Source organism: Palaemon carinicauda, chromosome 15, assembly GCF_036898095.1.
Source record: "Palaemon carinicauda isolate YSFRI2023 chromosome 15, ASM3689809v2, whole genome shotgun sequence".
Lineage (NCBI taxonomy): Eukaryota > Metazoa > Arthropoda > Malacostraca > Decapoda > Palaemonidae > Palaemon > Palaemon carinicauda.
Window position 1 is genome coordinate 23,647,254 of NC_090739.1, and position 15,599 is coordinate 23,662,852.

The 15,599-nt window shown below is 47.1% G+C and overlaps 1 protein-coding gene across 4 annotated transcripts in view; it reads left to right on the forward strand.

Moving 5' to 3' along the window:
• Window positions 1-5,119, forward strand: part of LOC137654525 (kinesin-like protein KIF3B) — a 99,712-nt gene extending 94,593 nt beyond the window's left edge. For 2 of the 4 annotated variants that reach the window (XM_068388231.1, XM_068388232.1), the window contains exon 17: window positions 544-5,119. In XM_068388231.1, coding sequence (XP_068244332.1) covers window positions 544-1,644 — 1,101 coding nt within the window. In that variant the 3' untranslated portion in view covers window positions 1,645-5,119. The remainder of the gene's footprint in view (window positions 1-543) is intronic. The other 2 variants (XR_011046648.1, XM_068388233.1) reach the window with 2 other exon arrangements.
• The last annotated feature ends 10,480 nt before the right edge of the window (window positions 5,120-15,599 follow it).

Genomic DNA, 15,599 nt, shown 5'->3' on the forward strand with positions numbered 1-15,599 from the left:
GCTATAATGCTTGGTGAAGAATTTTGCAGCAATATGCTAAAAGATGAAGGAAAATGAATTTGCTTGATACGGCCTTGAATTATGAATTTCTTTTAGCATATAGCAAGGTATAGTTTGCTGTAGTGGTGATTCAGATTTTTTAGTGCGTGGATCTTTCTTACAGTATTATTTGATTGTATGATCAGTTGATTTTTCTAACTGAAAATGTATATGTATATTTAATCTCCAGAAAATTCAATACACTATTTTCTTTATTACTGTGTTTTAGAGCTAAAAATGCTTTCATTTTGTTTTGCTAAACTGATTTTCTGTTGCTTTCCTCTTAAAGTGCAGCCCCTAGGTTTTGATTTTTATAATTCCAAATAAGATTTAATCTGTTTTTTCTCTCCCCCCCCCTATGTATTGTATTGTAAGCATATATAATTATTAAAAAAATTTTTATCAGAGGGATTTTTTTCATATTTTGTGATTATAATCTCTTTAAAAATCAAAGCATTTTTTCATATTCTGGATGTGATTATAATCTCCAAACAACACTTGCAGATTCAAGAGTGGCCTGCGGCCCCCTACGCAGCTGCCGGACAGTTCCATGTACCCAAAATCCCGAGGTCTGGTTCCAAAGTAACCACTCCAAAGTCATGGACTCCCCGAGGCTCCGTTGTGCATCAAGATGATTATGATGAGGATCCTTATTACTATTCTATGACTGTGCAAAAGAGATTGCATCAAGATTCTTCCATTAGAGAATCCACAGAACCCAAAGTAGAGAAAGTCATTGAGGAGAATGATGGGAATGGAATAAAGATGATTTCTGCTATGTCTCATAGCAGAAATCCATCTGGTTCGTCTAGAATTTCTTTGTCCTCTGAGAAATCGAAAGGGTTTTCTGAGTCGCAGCTTGTCGATGTTGAAGAGTATTCAGTGTTCAACTCTCAGAAAGGAACTCGATTAATCCTTGGGCCTTTTGGAGCTCGGCGCACTTGTTATCACTATAGGCCTCAAGTCAAAAGGTGTCTGACAACAGTCTTTAAAACTTCATCTAGAAACATGCTACTCGGCTGTAGTTGTTGCAGTGAAAACCAACATATACCCGTAAATTGTCCACATTTTTCATCCAGAAATCTTGTTTGCTCTGAAAATGTTAATTTTGTTAATAAGAGATTGTGCTCCAAACTTTCCTATGCGAATAAAAAATATTGCCCCAACCGATTCTGTCATCATAGTGTCTCAACAAAAAGTTTCTCGAAGTTGCAGACGGTGAGTGTCGCTCAGAAATTCAGTTGCCTTACGCGCAAGAAAAGATTACAGTGGCGAGCACCCATGCGTCCTTGCGTTTACGAGAGAGTCTTGTGGCGCCTACCGTCCTCACTCTGGAAACAGCTTACATTGTGCCTCTTAAACTTCGAGGACAATGACATGCTGCATTTCCTTACCCCTGTTATGTTTTCTTTAAGGCGCTTCAGTGGTCTCTCTGACTCTCGCATGGTGTATTCTCTCAGCCAAGACAGCTACGGTGTCACCGAGAGAGCTTGGGAAGACCTAGTGACAGCACTGTGTCTATGCTGTGTCTTAATGTTTATGTACAGAGTGTATGGAGGTATATATGGTTGTTTAAGTGAAGTAATGGACTGGATTTCATGGTAGTTTAAGGTCATTGGCTTCAGAAAGAAGCTCTTTAAATTGTTAAGAAGGATTTCTTCATTTGTTATGATGGTTAGAATCACGAAATTGAGTAGCTCATTAGAGAATGTTGAACTTTGGCTGTACAGTTGCACAACATCATGAGTACAGTAACTTTGCATTGTTTATGTAATCCACTTGAGTAATGGAAATATTGTTTCACTTGTGATATGAATAGAGCAGCTGTTCTGTTTGTTAATCAAAATATGTTTTGAAGACCTGTTCAGTCTTATCAGGAAGTTAATCTGATGTTATGTTTTCTGTCAAATATCTCGCATATGATGTTATGTTTTCTGTCAAATATCTCAAATTTTGAGTAGCAGTTAACCTGCTTTGCATCTACATTTCCTACTTCAAGTATGTCACCAGATGCATTGCTATAAACTTAAACCATTATGTCTGACATTTTTTGCCATGACTTCTTATAACATGCCTTGCTTTATGTGAGTCTCAATGCCATTATGTATTCCTTAGTTTTTCTTGTAAACTGGAATCTGGAATAATGAAATTTTGTTATGATTCATAAAAGTTTTGATGATCCCCGCCTTACAAGAAGATTCTTCGTTGTTCCCATTCGGTAAATGCTAACCTCCTGTAATATTTGTAAATTATCTGTAATATTTGTAAATTATCTTGAAAGGCCACAAAGTACAAGGTGCTGCTTATTGTTTTTAACCAAACTAACAACATTGCCTGTGAATTATTGTTTTGTTGTTCTGCTTCTCTATATTTCAGTATTAAAAATGGTGCTTATTGGATGAGCAATTTTCTGTTTGTTTTGTTACTTTACCGTTAAGCTCTCGGGGAGGTTTGCATTATTAGAATTACTGCCTATGGGTGATTTGTTTTGTTATTGGTGTGAACTACTACAATGAAACTAAAAAATCAGGTGAATTTCAATGTTCCGCATACTTGAATTAAAAGCATTGATAATTTTAAAGAATATCTAGGATATACAGGTAGATGTAAGGAGTAACCAAGTTAATTGCTCGAGGTTTTTGTACCAAAAAAAAAAATACTATGTTTAAGAAGTCATAAATGATGTAGGATAAGATCAGAGCATTTAGCGTAATTTGGTGTTCTCAAAGGTTTTAGTTCTATCCCCAAATGGAATCTCTTATTTTAAGCTTTTTCCTCAACATTTTTGGCAGTCTCAAGTTTTCATTAAATATGGTAAGGACACATTTAAAGCATCCGTGTTTTAGAATATTTGTAGCACATATAGCGAATCATAGTCACAGGGAAGGGTGCTCTGTAGCTTACTGCAAATTGCTTTTTGGTAATATTTCTAAAAATTTTCACATTTTGCTCATGGGATACATAGAAAACAAAAGTGCTACATTGCATTGGGATAAACAAAGTTTGAAATTAAGGTTAAGTACAATATGTTGGTGAATACAATACATTATCACATGAAGAGTATTTTGAGGTTTTTATTATGAAAAAGTTTGAAGGATAAATTGGATGGATGAATTACGGTGCTGGCTTTTGCAAAGAATGAGATATTACTCTGTCACTTCTGGAGGATTGATGACCATGATTGGTGAATATGATGCAATTTCCAGAATCGCTGCACCCCACTCGCACGAAAGTTTGATTTATGTACCCTGATCTCTCTCTCTTTCTCTTGCTTGTTTTACAATTTGTACACATGTCTCTTTCAGGTAAAAAATGAAGCTATTCTATTTTTTTATATGCACATAACCTTATTTTTTTGTTTGTTTATTGTTCTTTTCTCTTAGTTTTTGCATATCTGTGATATTATGGACTTGAGCTCCTATAGTGATGGGAGCTGCCCGGCCTGCCTGAATATTAAGAGAAAAATGGAAAGTTTCTCTAATAATGACTAATGAAAAGTGATTTCACATTGTGACATCCTGTTCTAAAGTATTTCCGCGATGACTATTGAAAAGTGATTTCACATTGTGACATCCTGTTCTAAAGTACTTCTGCGGTTTTTTTTTTTAATCTTTGAATGATTTTTAATTGCATGCAGTTAAAAGTAAAAGTACGTTTGTAGCTGAAAATAGCTCATTTGTTAATTTTGATGTCCTCTGCAACATTCAGAATTAACAGCATGATTGCAATGATGAGCACTCTCCTTTTGTATGGGATAGTAATCCTAGCTTGGTCAGGTCAAAGCAGTACAGTATTTGTATATTGAACTTGTAATTGTGAAGACTTGACTTTGTATATATTATTGTGCTTGCTTTGACAAAAGTGTAATCTCCTGAAGCAATGTATAGTATAAACATAGCAGTACTTGCTTCCAGGGATTTTATATCAATGTAGCGCCATATTAAATACTTATATGCGCCATATAATTTTTCTGTGAGGTGTAATGGCTCCTTTGGTAGCTTTAGGGCTCTCTTTTTCTCTCTCTTTCTCCATCTCCTGTTGTTCTCCTTGAGTATGAATATTTATTGGCCTTCATTATGAGCGATAATCCTGGTTTGTATATTTATGATTTCCATGTCCTGCCAAATAAAGCAATCCATTATATGTTATAAGTGGAGCTGGAATTCTTTGCCGGCAATAAAAAATAACTCTATTATATCTCTCGGGGTTGACGCTGGCCTTGTTCAGAATTTATTTATATCGTATGAATGCCAATTGTAGTGAAATGCCTGTGACAGGGATGAATCTTGTAATATATACATAATAAAATATATATATATATATAGACTGTATATGACTATCTGTTTTGAAGAGCAGTGCAATGCAATGACATGAAAAAAAACCACACCAGGTGTGAGATAACAGTGAATTAACCTTTATAAATATCTTGGTGTAAAAAGAATAATTCTTTTTAATATTTTGATTTAATTTCAGTAATACAGCATGTGCTAGATAAACGTATACCGTATAATTATCGCATGTAGTATGTAGGAGACCAGTTTTGGGGTCCAAAATTCAGGAGTGGCACTAGCTTTTCTGAGGAAAGTACATGGATTAAAAAAGGTTGCTTACTTTGAATAGCATGTCCTGTTCTTAGGGTTTCTAAGCATATTGTGTTGAAATGGTTGGCTGGAAGAAAGTTGTGCTATGCCCCAAAGTGTTCATTAAGAAAATTGATATGTAACGGTATCATTATTTATGTATTGGCAAACCTACAAATTTGGCAGTTTGGAAAGCAACACGCAAACCTTTACTCTATATTAGGTGTGTAGTGAAAATTTGTGCAATATTGATACTTAGTCATTTGGCCTGTGCAATAGACTTTGGAATTCGAAAAAAATTGTTGGTCATATATATCTTATTATCTCACAGATTGTTAGAATATATAGTTTCACTTATGTCTGATAAAAATTTTATTATTTTGAAGATTTGGTGGCATTTTTGTTTGAGCTGGATAGGGCGATAGTGTTTGCCATGAGAAAACTTGAATGAATTACTATTACATTGTGTCACACAATAGTCAAATAAAACTGGACATGAATTTTGGTTTTATATCCTTTGATTTAAGCTAAAACTATTTTCCAAGTCCTTATTTCCTACAGAGTAAGTACTGTATTTGGCATTACATTATTTCTTTGTATTCTATGGTCTGAAAAGGACTAAGACCAACCTAATGCCTTTATAACTAATATAAGGAAAAAAAAATCTCTTGCTGTGAATAGTGTAACATTTTACACATATTAAACTGTCATTGTGAATGTATATTCTTAATATTATGGTTTAACAAATGAAATAAACCCTAATTAAGGTAAAAACTACACATTTTAAAGGTAATTTGTATTTATCCTAACAATACAAACCAGAGTTATTTTAATAGGGGGAAAGCTCTTGAAAAACTGGTGGATAAGGCAACATTGTACTGTATGGTTGCACCATGCTTCCACCCACACATTGGGGATGCCAAGTGATGCTATAGTGTCATCACTTTGTCTTTTGTGGGGTGACAGAGGTGGGCAATACAATGACTCGGGTGTGTATAGTTAGGAAAAATATAAATCACCTTTAAAATTTGTAGTTGTTCCTATACAAATACAAACCATTGTCATTTTAATGGGGGAGGCTTCCTTAAGAGAGAGGAAGTCCCCCTGGTAGAAAAAGGTTACCCGACCCTCAGCCTAAGATTACCGACCCTCAGCCTAAGAAAGTTCACGCCACTCTGATAAGAGGTAGTGGGATACCTAAATCCTTAAGTGACAAGTGACATGAGAATGAATGATATTATCCCTGCCCGACAAGTAAAGCAATATGCTTTGAAACAATCATCTGTATTATAAAATTGTAGCTAAATTCTATAATGGCTCATCTACTTGCGTGTCCATCAGAGCTGATACTCCCACGGCCACGAGAGTTAGGATAGAGTAGAATAGAATGGCACCTACATTCGGCTCCCACATTAGGTATTAATAAGTAACTGATGAAATGACACTGGGTTATACAACTGCTGCAGAAGCATAGTTTATATACCAATTGTTGGATAGTCACTATCCCACATCAAGGTATAAATAACTTATGAGCTGACACTAGGACACTGTGCTGCAGAGGCATAGTTTCTACATCAACTATTGGGCAGCTACTACATGACCTATAGACTTCCCCTTCCAAGTTCCTGTGATACTTGGTGGTTTTTGTGTGGAGAGCAATGTTTGTGGCAAGACCATGGATATCATGAGCCCTGGGAGTGTCCCAAGTAAATGCTTCTTCCAAGGGTTTGTAGACCTCATAACAGACTTGCAGTCAAAGAGAAATTATATACAGTATTGAAGAGGCCCAAGTAAATGCTTCTTCCAAGGATTTGTAGACATAACAGACTTGCAGTCAAAGAGAAATTATATACAGTATTGAAGAGGCCTGAGTAAATGCTTCTTCCAAGGGTTTGTAGACCTCATAACAGACTTGCAGTCAAAGAGAAATTATATACAGCATTGGTTACTCTCTTCTTTCATTCCATGTCGACAAATATGGTTTAAAGGCACTGGGACGACAAGGTATTGTCCTTATCAAATAGAAACAGACTGCACTAACAGGGTATTTGTTCCGTAACTGAATACAAACCACGCTATTTACATGGGGTAATTACTTCGGCGCAGCCGATGACGAGCCATAAAGTTTTAACGAGGGTTTCCTACCCCACCGCTAGTTAGCGGGGGGAGGGGTAGCTTGCTACCCCTCCACCCTCACACACACCGGTAAATCGGCCACTTTACTTTTGGCTCGGAGAGACGACGGACCTGTCAGCGCTCTCCTCTCTTTTGACTGCCATAATTTTTGTTTGCTTTTTCTTTCAGTGTTTGTATGTAAAGTTGGCCTCTATTATCATCATGCGCACTTGCCCTGGTCTTCCCGGCCGCCCTTATGGGACCTTTATGTCGGCCGTGGAGACAGACCCGCACTCCTTATGCCCTCAGTGTAGGGGCCAACGGTGATAGTGCTAATTTGTGTATTGAGTGTAGGGAGTGGCCTACCTCCCAGTGGGATAGGTTTGCCCGGCGACGTAACAAGAAGGCTAAGAGGGATCGTTCTCCTTCCGAGGTTTCTCGGGAGAGAGAAAATCCTAGGTCTTCTTCTCCCGCCGCCCATTCCTCCTCCGAAGCTCCCGCTTGGGCGGCCTCTTCTGAGAGGCCGGCGAGCGGTAGCGTAGACCTTAATGTCGATGTTGTTGACCGATCCCGTGGTAAGGGAGAGGCCGCTGCCTACCATAGCGAGGCGGCTGCCCCTCCCCCCTCGGAGGAGGTAGTTATGTCTAACATTGATCTTTTTCAGCTTTGGGCTTCCTTGGGGCTACAGGGTTCACCCTCCAAGGAAGCCCTGTTTGACATGGTCAAACGGGGTGTGGCCGCCGAACAATCGTCAACTACAGCGGAGATAGATCCTCTGTCTGTAGTTGACGTAGTTGTTTCGGAAACATCCCATGGATCTGTCCAAACACCTGTTCCTGTGGCTGAGGTAGCTGAAGGGTCTGTCTCCCCCTCCGAACACACTTCGAGGGAGGAGCTGAGTCCTACGGTCTCTCCTTCCACTGAGACTCCCTCTCGGAGGAGTTCTCTGGTAGAGACGCCTCTTCGGAGGCCCCTTGATGGTCAGCTTGCTGGTCCAACGGCCCCTCGTGGGCGTATAAGGCGGAAGGCTTGCCCTCCCCTTCGCCGTAGAGGCCTTCCTTCTCCCTTTAAAGGAGTTAATAGGCGCCTCTTCGGCTTGTCGTCCCCACAATCCTCTGCGGAGGAGACGACTCGCCGCTCTCCTGTCCTGCCAGCTACCACCCTAGACCTCTCCAGGGATCATTCGCGATCCCCTTTGGAGGATGGTCGTCCTTTGGGACAAGGGTCTCCTCAACCATCTACATCAAAGGCTGCTGATGCGCTTGGCGCGCCCCCTGAGTCTGCCACTGCGCAGTCTCCAGGCCCTTCGGGGTCTCAGGGACTTGAGCGCAAAACTGCGCCTCTCGTCTCTAAGCGTAAGGCTCTGCCTGCGCCCGTTGCTGTTGTTCCTGATGTTGCTGATAACGCGCTTCGGCGCTCACCGCTAGGCGTTCGCGCCTCTGATCCTGTTACACGCCAGGGCTCCCCTGCGCGCCCACGCCCATCGACAGCTGTTCCTGATGCAGCGCGCAAGCGCTCAAAGGCGCCCACGCATCCACCTTTACCAGAGCTGCCGCGCCCCCCAGTTCCTGTTGCATCACGCGCGGTCCCGAAGGTTCCTGAGTCGGCGCACAGGCGCCCACAGGTTCCTGCGGACTCGTCGCGCCCTATGAGGGAAAAGCGTGGCGCGCGTTCACCCCCAGTTCCTGTTTCACCGCGCCCGGTCCAACAGGTTCCAGAGTTGGCGCACAGGCGCCCACAGGTTCCTGCGGACTTATCGCGCCCTATGGGGGGAAAGCGCTATGCGCGTTCGCCCCCGGTTCCTGTCACTTCGCGCGCGGTCCAAAAGGTTCTAGAGTCGGCGCACAGGCGCCCACAGGTTCCTGCGGACTCATCGCGCCCTACGGGGGAAAAGCGCGACGCATGTTCACGCGCGATTCCATCTTCAGCGCTCACGCGCTCTCCAACACATCCAGTGGTCACCTTGGAACCATCGCGCTCATCCAAAGAGGTTCGCGCTGTAAAGGAGGTTCGCGATGCACCAGAGTCGGCGCTCAGGTGCCCACAGGTTCCTGCGGACTCATCGCGCCCTACGGGGGAAAAGCGCGATGCGCGTTCACGCGCGATTCCATCTTCAGCGCTCACGCGCTCTCCGACGCATCCAGTTGTCGCCTTGGAATCATCGCGCTCACCCAAAGACGTTCGCGCTGTAAAGGAGGTTCGCGTTCACGCGCAGTTCCTGTTCCAGCTCCCGCGCATTCTCCAACGCGATCACGTGTCGCGCCGACTCAGCACGTTGCTCCAGAGATGGCTAAGTCAGCGCACAGGCGCTCACGGCCCCCTCTGGAACCGCGCGAGTCTGCTGCCGACACTATCGCGCGCGACGCTCATCTGTCGCGCCCAGTTCCAGCTACACGCCCTGTGCCTGCGTTCAAGGCAACTGGGGGCGTTCCAGAACTTCATCATGCTGTTCGCAAAACGCGACCTCCGAAACAGCCTGCTCCGGAAACGCGCTATGCGCCCCGACAATCACCAGCGCGGTTAGCGACCTCGCAGGCAAATAGGGCGGTCCCTCCCGACCGTCGCCCACAGGTCGCTCGCGACCCTGCTACGGTACTAAAGCCTTCGCGGCGAGTTCTCCCAGACACGCGCACAGGTGCCCCTGTCATATCGCGCCCTTCCGGGTCTCACCAGGTCACTGAGCGCCCGCGCGTTCGGCCAGTTCCTGATCGACGTACGCCGACGCCTTCACCAACGCGCTCACGCGGCCTTATTCCGGCACGCGCTCTCAGATCTCCAAGGCATGACCGCGCCATTGATCCATCTGCGCGCCATCGCTCCTTTGCTCCCGCCCCCGCTCATGCGGGTGCGCGCGCGATTTTCTAGCATCGCCTGCCCACGCGGGTGCGCGCGCGTGTGATTTAGTTCGCGCTCGCGATTTTCCAGCTTCGCGCTACCCTGACACGCGCGACCCTGTGCTGGGGCCGGTTCACGAGCCCCAGCGCGACCGCCTGCAGGCGGATTCTTCCTTGTCGCGCTCCCCTCTCCGCAAGCGCAGACCAGCGCGCTCGCCAGAAGGAGGGCTCTCCCCGGAAAGGTTTAGGGATTCTTCTTTTTCAGCCCAGAAGGCGAACCCTCGTTTGTTAACTCCTCCTAGGGATCCGTCGATCCCCCTTCCTTCAGAGGGAGTCTGACAGCGCCGCTGTCAGTCAACAGCCGTGGTTCGATACCCTCCTCAGAGCTCTTGTGCGGGTGATTAAGCCAGCTACCTCTGACTTGGGTCGCGAACCAGAGGCAGTTTCCCTGCGGAGGAGGAATACCCCTCCTCAGGGGAATCGGTCGAACAGGAGGACTTCCCCATCAGCTCAATGGAGGAAGTTCTTTCCCCTCCCGAGAGGTCTCCTCGTCTTGAGGTGGAGAAGGACCTACCCCCTTCGCTTTTGGAGTCCTGTATCCCGCCCAGGAGGGAATCTAAGGACTCTAAGACGATTCCTAAATCGTCGGCCAGAATCAGACAGGAGCAGCCTAAGGCGGTCGAGGATGCCCACGTGTCCCCCCAGGAAGAGCCCTTGGGGACAGGAGGCTTCGCTGCAAGTCCATTGGGAAGCGAGCGCCAGGAGTCGGAACATGCATTCTGGCAAGTCCTGACCCTCATGAGAAGTCTAAACGGGATCCCAGATCCTGAGGTCCCTCCTCGTGAAGGGAAGGACACAGTCCTGGATCGTATCTATGGCACTCAAAAGCCCTCTAGGGCCAGTGCAGCTTTGCCCTGGTCTCAGGGGATGAAGAGTGCCAGAGAGAAGATCGAGGGACAACTCGCGGAGCTTGCCTCCTCCAGCAGGTCAAGTTTCTGGAATAAGCTCCTCCCTCCTCCTCGAGTCCATCAGAGGAGGTATTTTGAGATCCTTGAGGAGTCTTCTCTGAGTCTTCCCCTACACCACTCCGTGGAAGCGCTAACAGGGGGAGTCTCTCTTGAGAGACACTCCAACCGGCACGTGTCCTTCTCGGCCACTGAGATCCAGAGTCAGGAGAAGGTCATTAAGTGCGCTATGCAGGCCGCTTCATGGCTAGACATCTGGCTGGGGTCTCTGGGCATTCTGTTGCGATCCGAGGATCTCTCCAAGGATAGCACCAGGAAAGCGCTGGAGACCTTCCTCCTCTCGGGCACTCGGACCATCGAGTTCCTGTCCCACCAGGTCGCGAGCTTGTGGGCCAACACGATCCTCAAGCGTCGGGACGCGGTGGCTGAGAGGTTTCACCAGGAGGTCCCAGCGCCGAGACTAGTAGGCTCAGATACTCTTCTGTCCTCAGCAAGAGTCTGTTCGAGCCTAAGGACGTGGAGCTCACTGCCGAGAGGTGGAGGAGGTCCAATCAGGATTCCCTCATCCATAGGGCCCTGACATCAAGGCCCTACAAGCCTCCGGCAGTACAGCAGCCCCGCCCTGCCAGGGTCACGAAGAAGACAACTGTAACAGCGAAGCCCAAGGTGTCTAAGCCCTTTCCTGCTAAAGGCAGAAGGGGCAAGAAGTCCTCCAGGGGAAGCAAGAACCCTAGAGGTACCGGCCGAGGCCGGAAACGCTAGGGGTGGCAATCCCCCTGCATGTCCACCAGTGGGGGATGCCTTTAGAGTTGCGCAGCAAGGTGGCAGCAACTCGGGGCGGATACCTGGACGATCTCTGTGATTTCTCAAGGGTATCGCGTCCCGTTCACGGCATCTCTACCTCCCCTGACAGCGAATCCAGTGTCGCTGAGCTCTCTTGCCATGGGGTCGGCAAAAGGGCAGGCCCTTCGGGCCGAAGTCCAGACCATGTTGGAGAAGAACGCACTCCAGGAGGTCATGGACGGGTCCCCAGGCTTCTACAGTCGACTCTTTCTTGTGAGAAAGGCGTCTGGAGGCTGGAGACCAGTCATCGATCTCTCAACCCTCAACGGGTTTGTCAAACAGACCCCGTTCAGCATGGAGACAGCGGACACGGTCAGGCTTGCCGTGAGACTGCGAGATTTCATGTGCACACTGGATCTGAAGGACGCGTACTTCCAGATCCCGATCCACCCGTCTTCAAGGAAGTACCTAAGATTTTGCCTAGATCACAAGATCTACCAGTTCAAGGAGTTCTGCTTCAGTCTCTCCACAGCACCTCAGGTGTTCACCAGAGTCTTCACCATCATCTCTTTGTGGGCACACAGGACCGGCATCCGTCTCCTTCGTTACCTGGACGACTGGCTGGTCCTGGCAGACTCGGAGGTATCCATTCTCCGTCACCGAGACAAGCTCCTTGAGGTTTGCCGGGATCTGGGGATCGTGGTAAACCTCGAAAAGTCTTCTCTGCAGCCCTCTCAGAGACTGGTTTATCTAGGCATAATCATAGACACCAATCTCCACAAAGCCTTCCCATCAGACGAAAGGATAGCAAGGCTGAGGAAAGTCGCGAGACCTTTCCTCACTCGAGAAGAACTCCCAGCCCAATCGTGGCTTCGTCTCCTCGGCCACCTCTCCTCTCTAACCCGTCTCGTCCCCAGCAGTCGCCTCAGGATGAGATCCCTTCAGTGGCGACTGAAGTCCCGGTGGAGTCAAGGACTCGACTCCCCGGACATCTTGATCCCTATGGGATCTGCGGAACAGTCGGACATGGAGTGGTGGGTGGCAGACGAGACCCTACGAAAGGGAGTGGATCTTCTCGTCTCCTCCCCAGATTTGATGTTGTTTTCGGACGCGTCAAACAAGGGGTGGGGGCCCACGTTCTGAACCACAAGGCCTCCGGCCTGTGGTCAGAATCAGTAAAGTACCTTCACATAAACCTGCTGGAGATGAAGGCCGTTTTCCTGGGCCTTCAGAAGTTCCACCAAGTCCTGGCGGGTCACTCCGTAGTGGTGATGAGCGACAACACCACGGTGGTGGCTTACATCAACAAGCAGGGAGGTACCTTTTTGGAACTGCTGTCCCATCTTGTAGTAGAGATCCTGAGATGGTCCGAGGTCCACTCGATATCACTTACAGCTCGCTTCATTCCAGGCAAGAGGAATGTGCTCGCCGACAGTCTGAGCAGAGCGACACAGATAGTGAGTACCGAGTGGTCTTTGGATCCTCAGATAGCCAACAAAGTCCTGACTTTGTGGGGTTCCCCGACTGTGGACCTGTTCGCTACGGCGTTGAACACCAAGCTTCCGCTGTACTGCTCCCCAGTCCCGGACCCCAAGGCTCTCTGGCAGGATGCCTTCCAACGACGGTGGGACAACGTCGACGTGTACGCCTTTCCCCCATTCTGTCTAATGAGGAGGGCCCTCAACAAGACCAGAACATCGGTCAATCTCTCAATGACCTTGATAGCTCCGCTATGGCATCACGCAGAGTGGTTTCCGGACCTTCTGCAGCTCCTCACGGAGATCCCGAGGGAACTCCCTCCACGTCACAAGCTACTCAAACAACCACACTCCAACATCTTTCACAAAGCCGTAGCTTTGCTTCGACTTCATGCCTGGAGACTATCTAGCATCTCCTCAAAGAGAGAGGATTTTCGCAACAAGTTGCGGAAAGGATGTCTGGCCACCTGCGCAGGTCATCCGCAGGAGTCTACCAGGCGAAGTGGCGAGTGTTCTGTGGTTGGTGCCGTAGAAGGGGTATCTCTCCCCTCGATGCCACTTTACCAGCAATAGCGGAGTTCCTTGTGTATCTGCGGGAAGAAATGCGCCTTTCAGTCTCGGCAGTGAAGGGCTATCGCTCAGCCTTAAGTCTTGCCTTCAGGCTCAAAGGAATGGACATTTCTTCCTCGCTGGAACTGTCTCTGCTCATACGGAGTTATGAACTTACCTGCCCTCAGTCGGAAGTGAGACCTCCTCCTTGGAACGTGGTTCGAGTTCTCAGGTCTCTTAAGAGGCCTCCCTACGAACCATTACGCCAGGCTTCAGATCACCACCTTACCTGGAAGACGGTGTTCCTGCTAGCTTTGGCCTCGGCCAAGCGAGTTAGCGAACTACATGGTCTCTCCTACGACGTCGCCCATTCAAGGGGATGGGGGGAGGTAACGTTCAGCTTCCTCCCTGAGTTTGTTGCCAAGACTCAGAACCCGGGAGTGCAGGACCCTAGGTTCGACTCTTTCCAGGTCTCGAGTCTTCGTTCTGTAACAGATGACCCAGACCATCTCCTACTGTGCCCAGTTAGGAGTCTGAGGTTGTATCTGAAGAGAACAGCTGCAGTCCGGCCCCAGGTGCGAGCCCTGTTTGTTAGCACCGGGCCAACGAAGAAGAGGGTGGTCACCAAAAACACCATCTCGGCCTGGATCCGCAAGGTAATCCACCTGGCCTTGAGTGCTGACCCTCCCACGTCACGGCGCCCTAGGGCACATGATGTCAGGGGCGTGGCTGCGTCCCTGGCCTTCAAGAAGAACTTTTCTGTGACGCAGGTCCTGCAAGCTGGGGTCTGGAATCGTCAGACTACCTTCACGGCCTATTACCTGCAAGACGTGACACACAGGAGGCTCGATACGTTTTCTATCGGCCCTGTGGTGGCTGCACAACAGCTGGTCTAACCTCAGGCTCCTAATTGGACAAGTAGCAGAGGGTTGAGGGCATTGTTACCCGGTTTTAGTCTGTGTGAATGAAAAGATCTGTCTGGCCCTTTTCTTTTCTTCATCCTCTCCTCCCTTGGAGAAAAACAGCATCCTGGGTCCTTTGCACAGCTGACCTCGAACCTCTGCAGGTAAGCCATGCTTCCTTGTGTTCCTAGTATTATCTTGTAATACTGTCATGTCCCCATACCCTGACGAGATGGTATTGGGTAGTCCTAGCCTAGATTTCCTTATTAAGGACTCCAGGTCAACTTCCTAGGACGTGTCACTGCTCACCTTCACACACAACTTACGTAGGCCGCAGCAGTCCTTGACTGCCTGCGAGGTGCAGGGACCCCGATCCTGGAGTTGCTTCATGAACTCGGGTTCGGGGCCCCCGGGCCAGCCAAAGCCAGTATGGTAGGGGACTTACCTCCCTTCCTAAGGGTTGAGTCACCCCATGTAAATAGCGTGGTTTGTATTCAGTTACGGAACAAATGACAAATTCGTAGATAATTTGTATTTTTCCTAACGATACAAACCTAGCTATTTACAGTTATGTGCCCGCCAGCCCTGTCCCCCAAGATAAGTCCTACCTCTAAGTAAAGTGGCCGATTTACCGGTGTGTGTGAGGGTGGAGCCTCCCCCCCCCCTTAAATAGCGGTGGGGTAGGAAACCCTCGTCAAAACTTTATGGCTCGTCATCGGCTGAGCCGAAGTAATTACCCCATGTAAATAGCTAGGTTTGTATCGTTAGGAAAAATACAAATTATCTACGAATTTGTCATATTAGTAAGGGACTGAGTCAAATCAGTTGTCACAATAAGGTGGATTTTGGGTCTTGCTGGAAGCTATGGTTGCGGCAAGCGAATGCCAATATATGGGGGTATAGGAAGAAAAGCACAAAATCCTGAAAAAATTCACGAGCTTCGTATAGCAATGGAGAATGCGTATTTGAAATATTTTGTCAAAATTCCTCTTACTTTCATAGTTATAGGGTAATTAATAAAAGTAACTCAATACAGTAAACCATAAACATTGTTCCCTACAATAAAATGCAGCATACATGGGTAAGAGTGGCAAATGGAAGAGTGGTAGAAAGGGCGTTAATGGATTGTGTGTTGATAAATAAAATGATGTTTGGAAGATTGAAAGACGTGCACGTGTTTAGGGGTATGGCTAACAGTATGTCAGATAATTTTTTGGTGGAGGGAAAATTCGTTGTAGCAAAAGAGTGGGGGAATAGAGTAGGTGGATGTAAAAGGGAGCTAGTGAGGGTTGAAGAGCTAATAAAACCGGGGGTAAAAAGTAAATATCGAGAAAGGTTAAAAATGGCATATGAT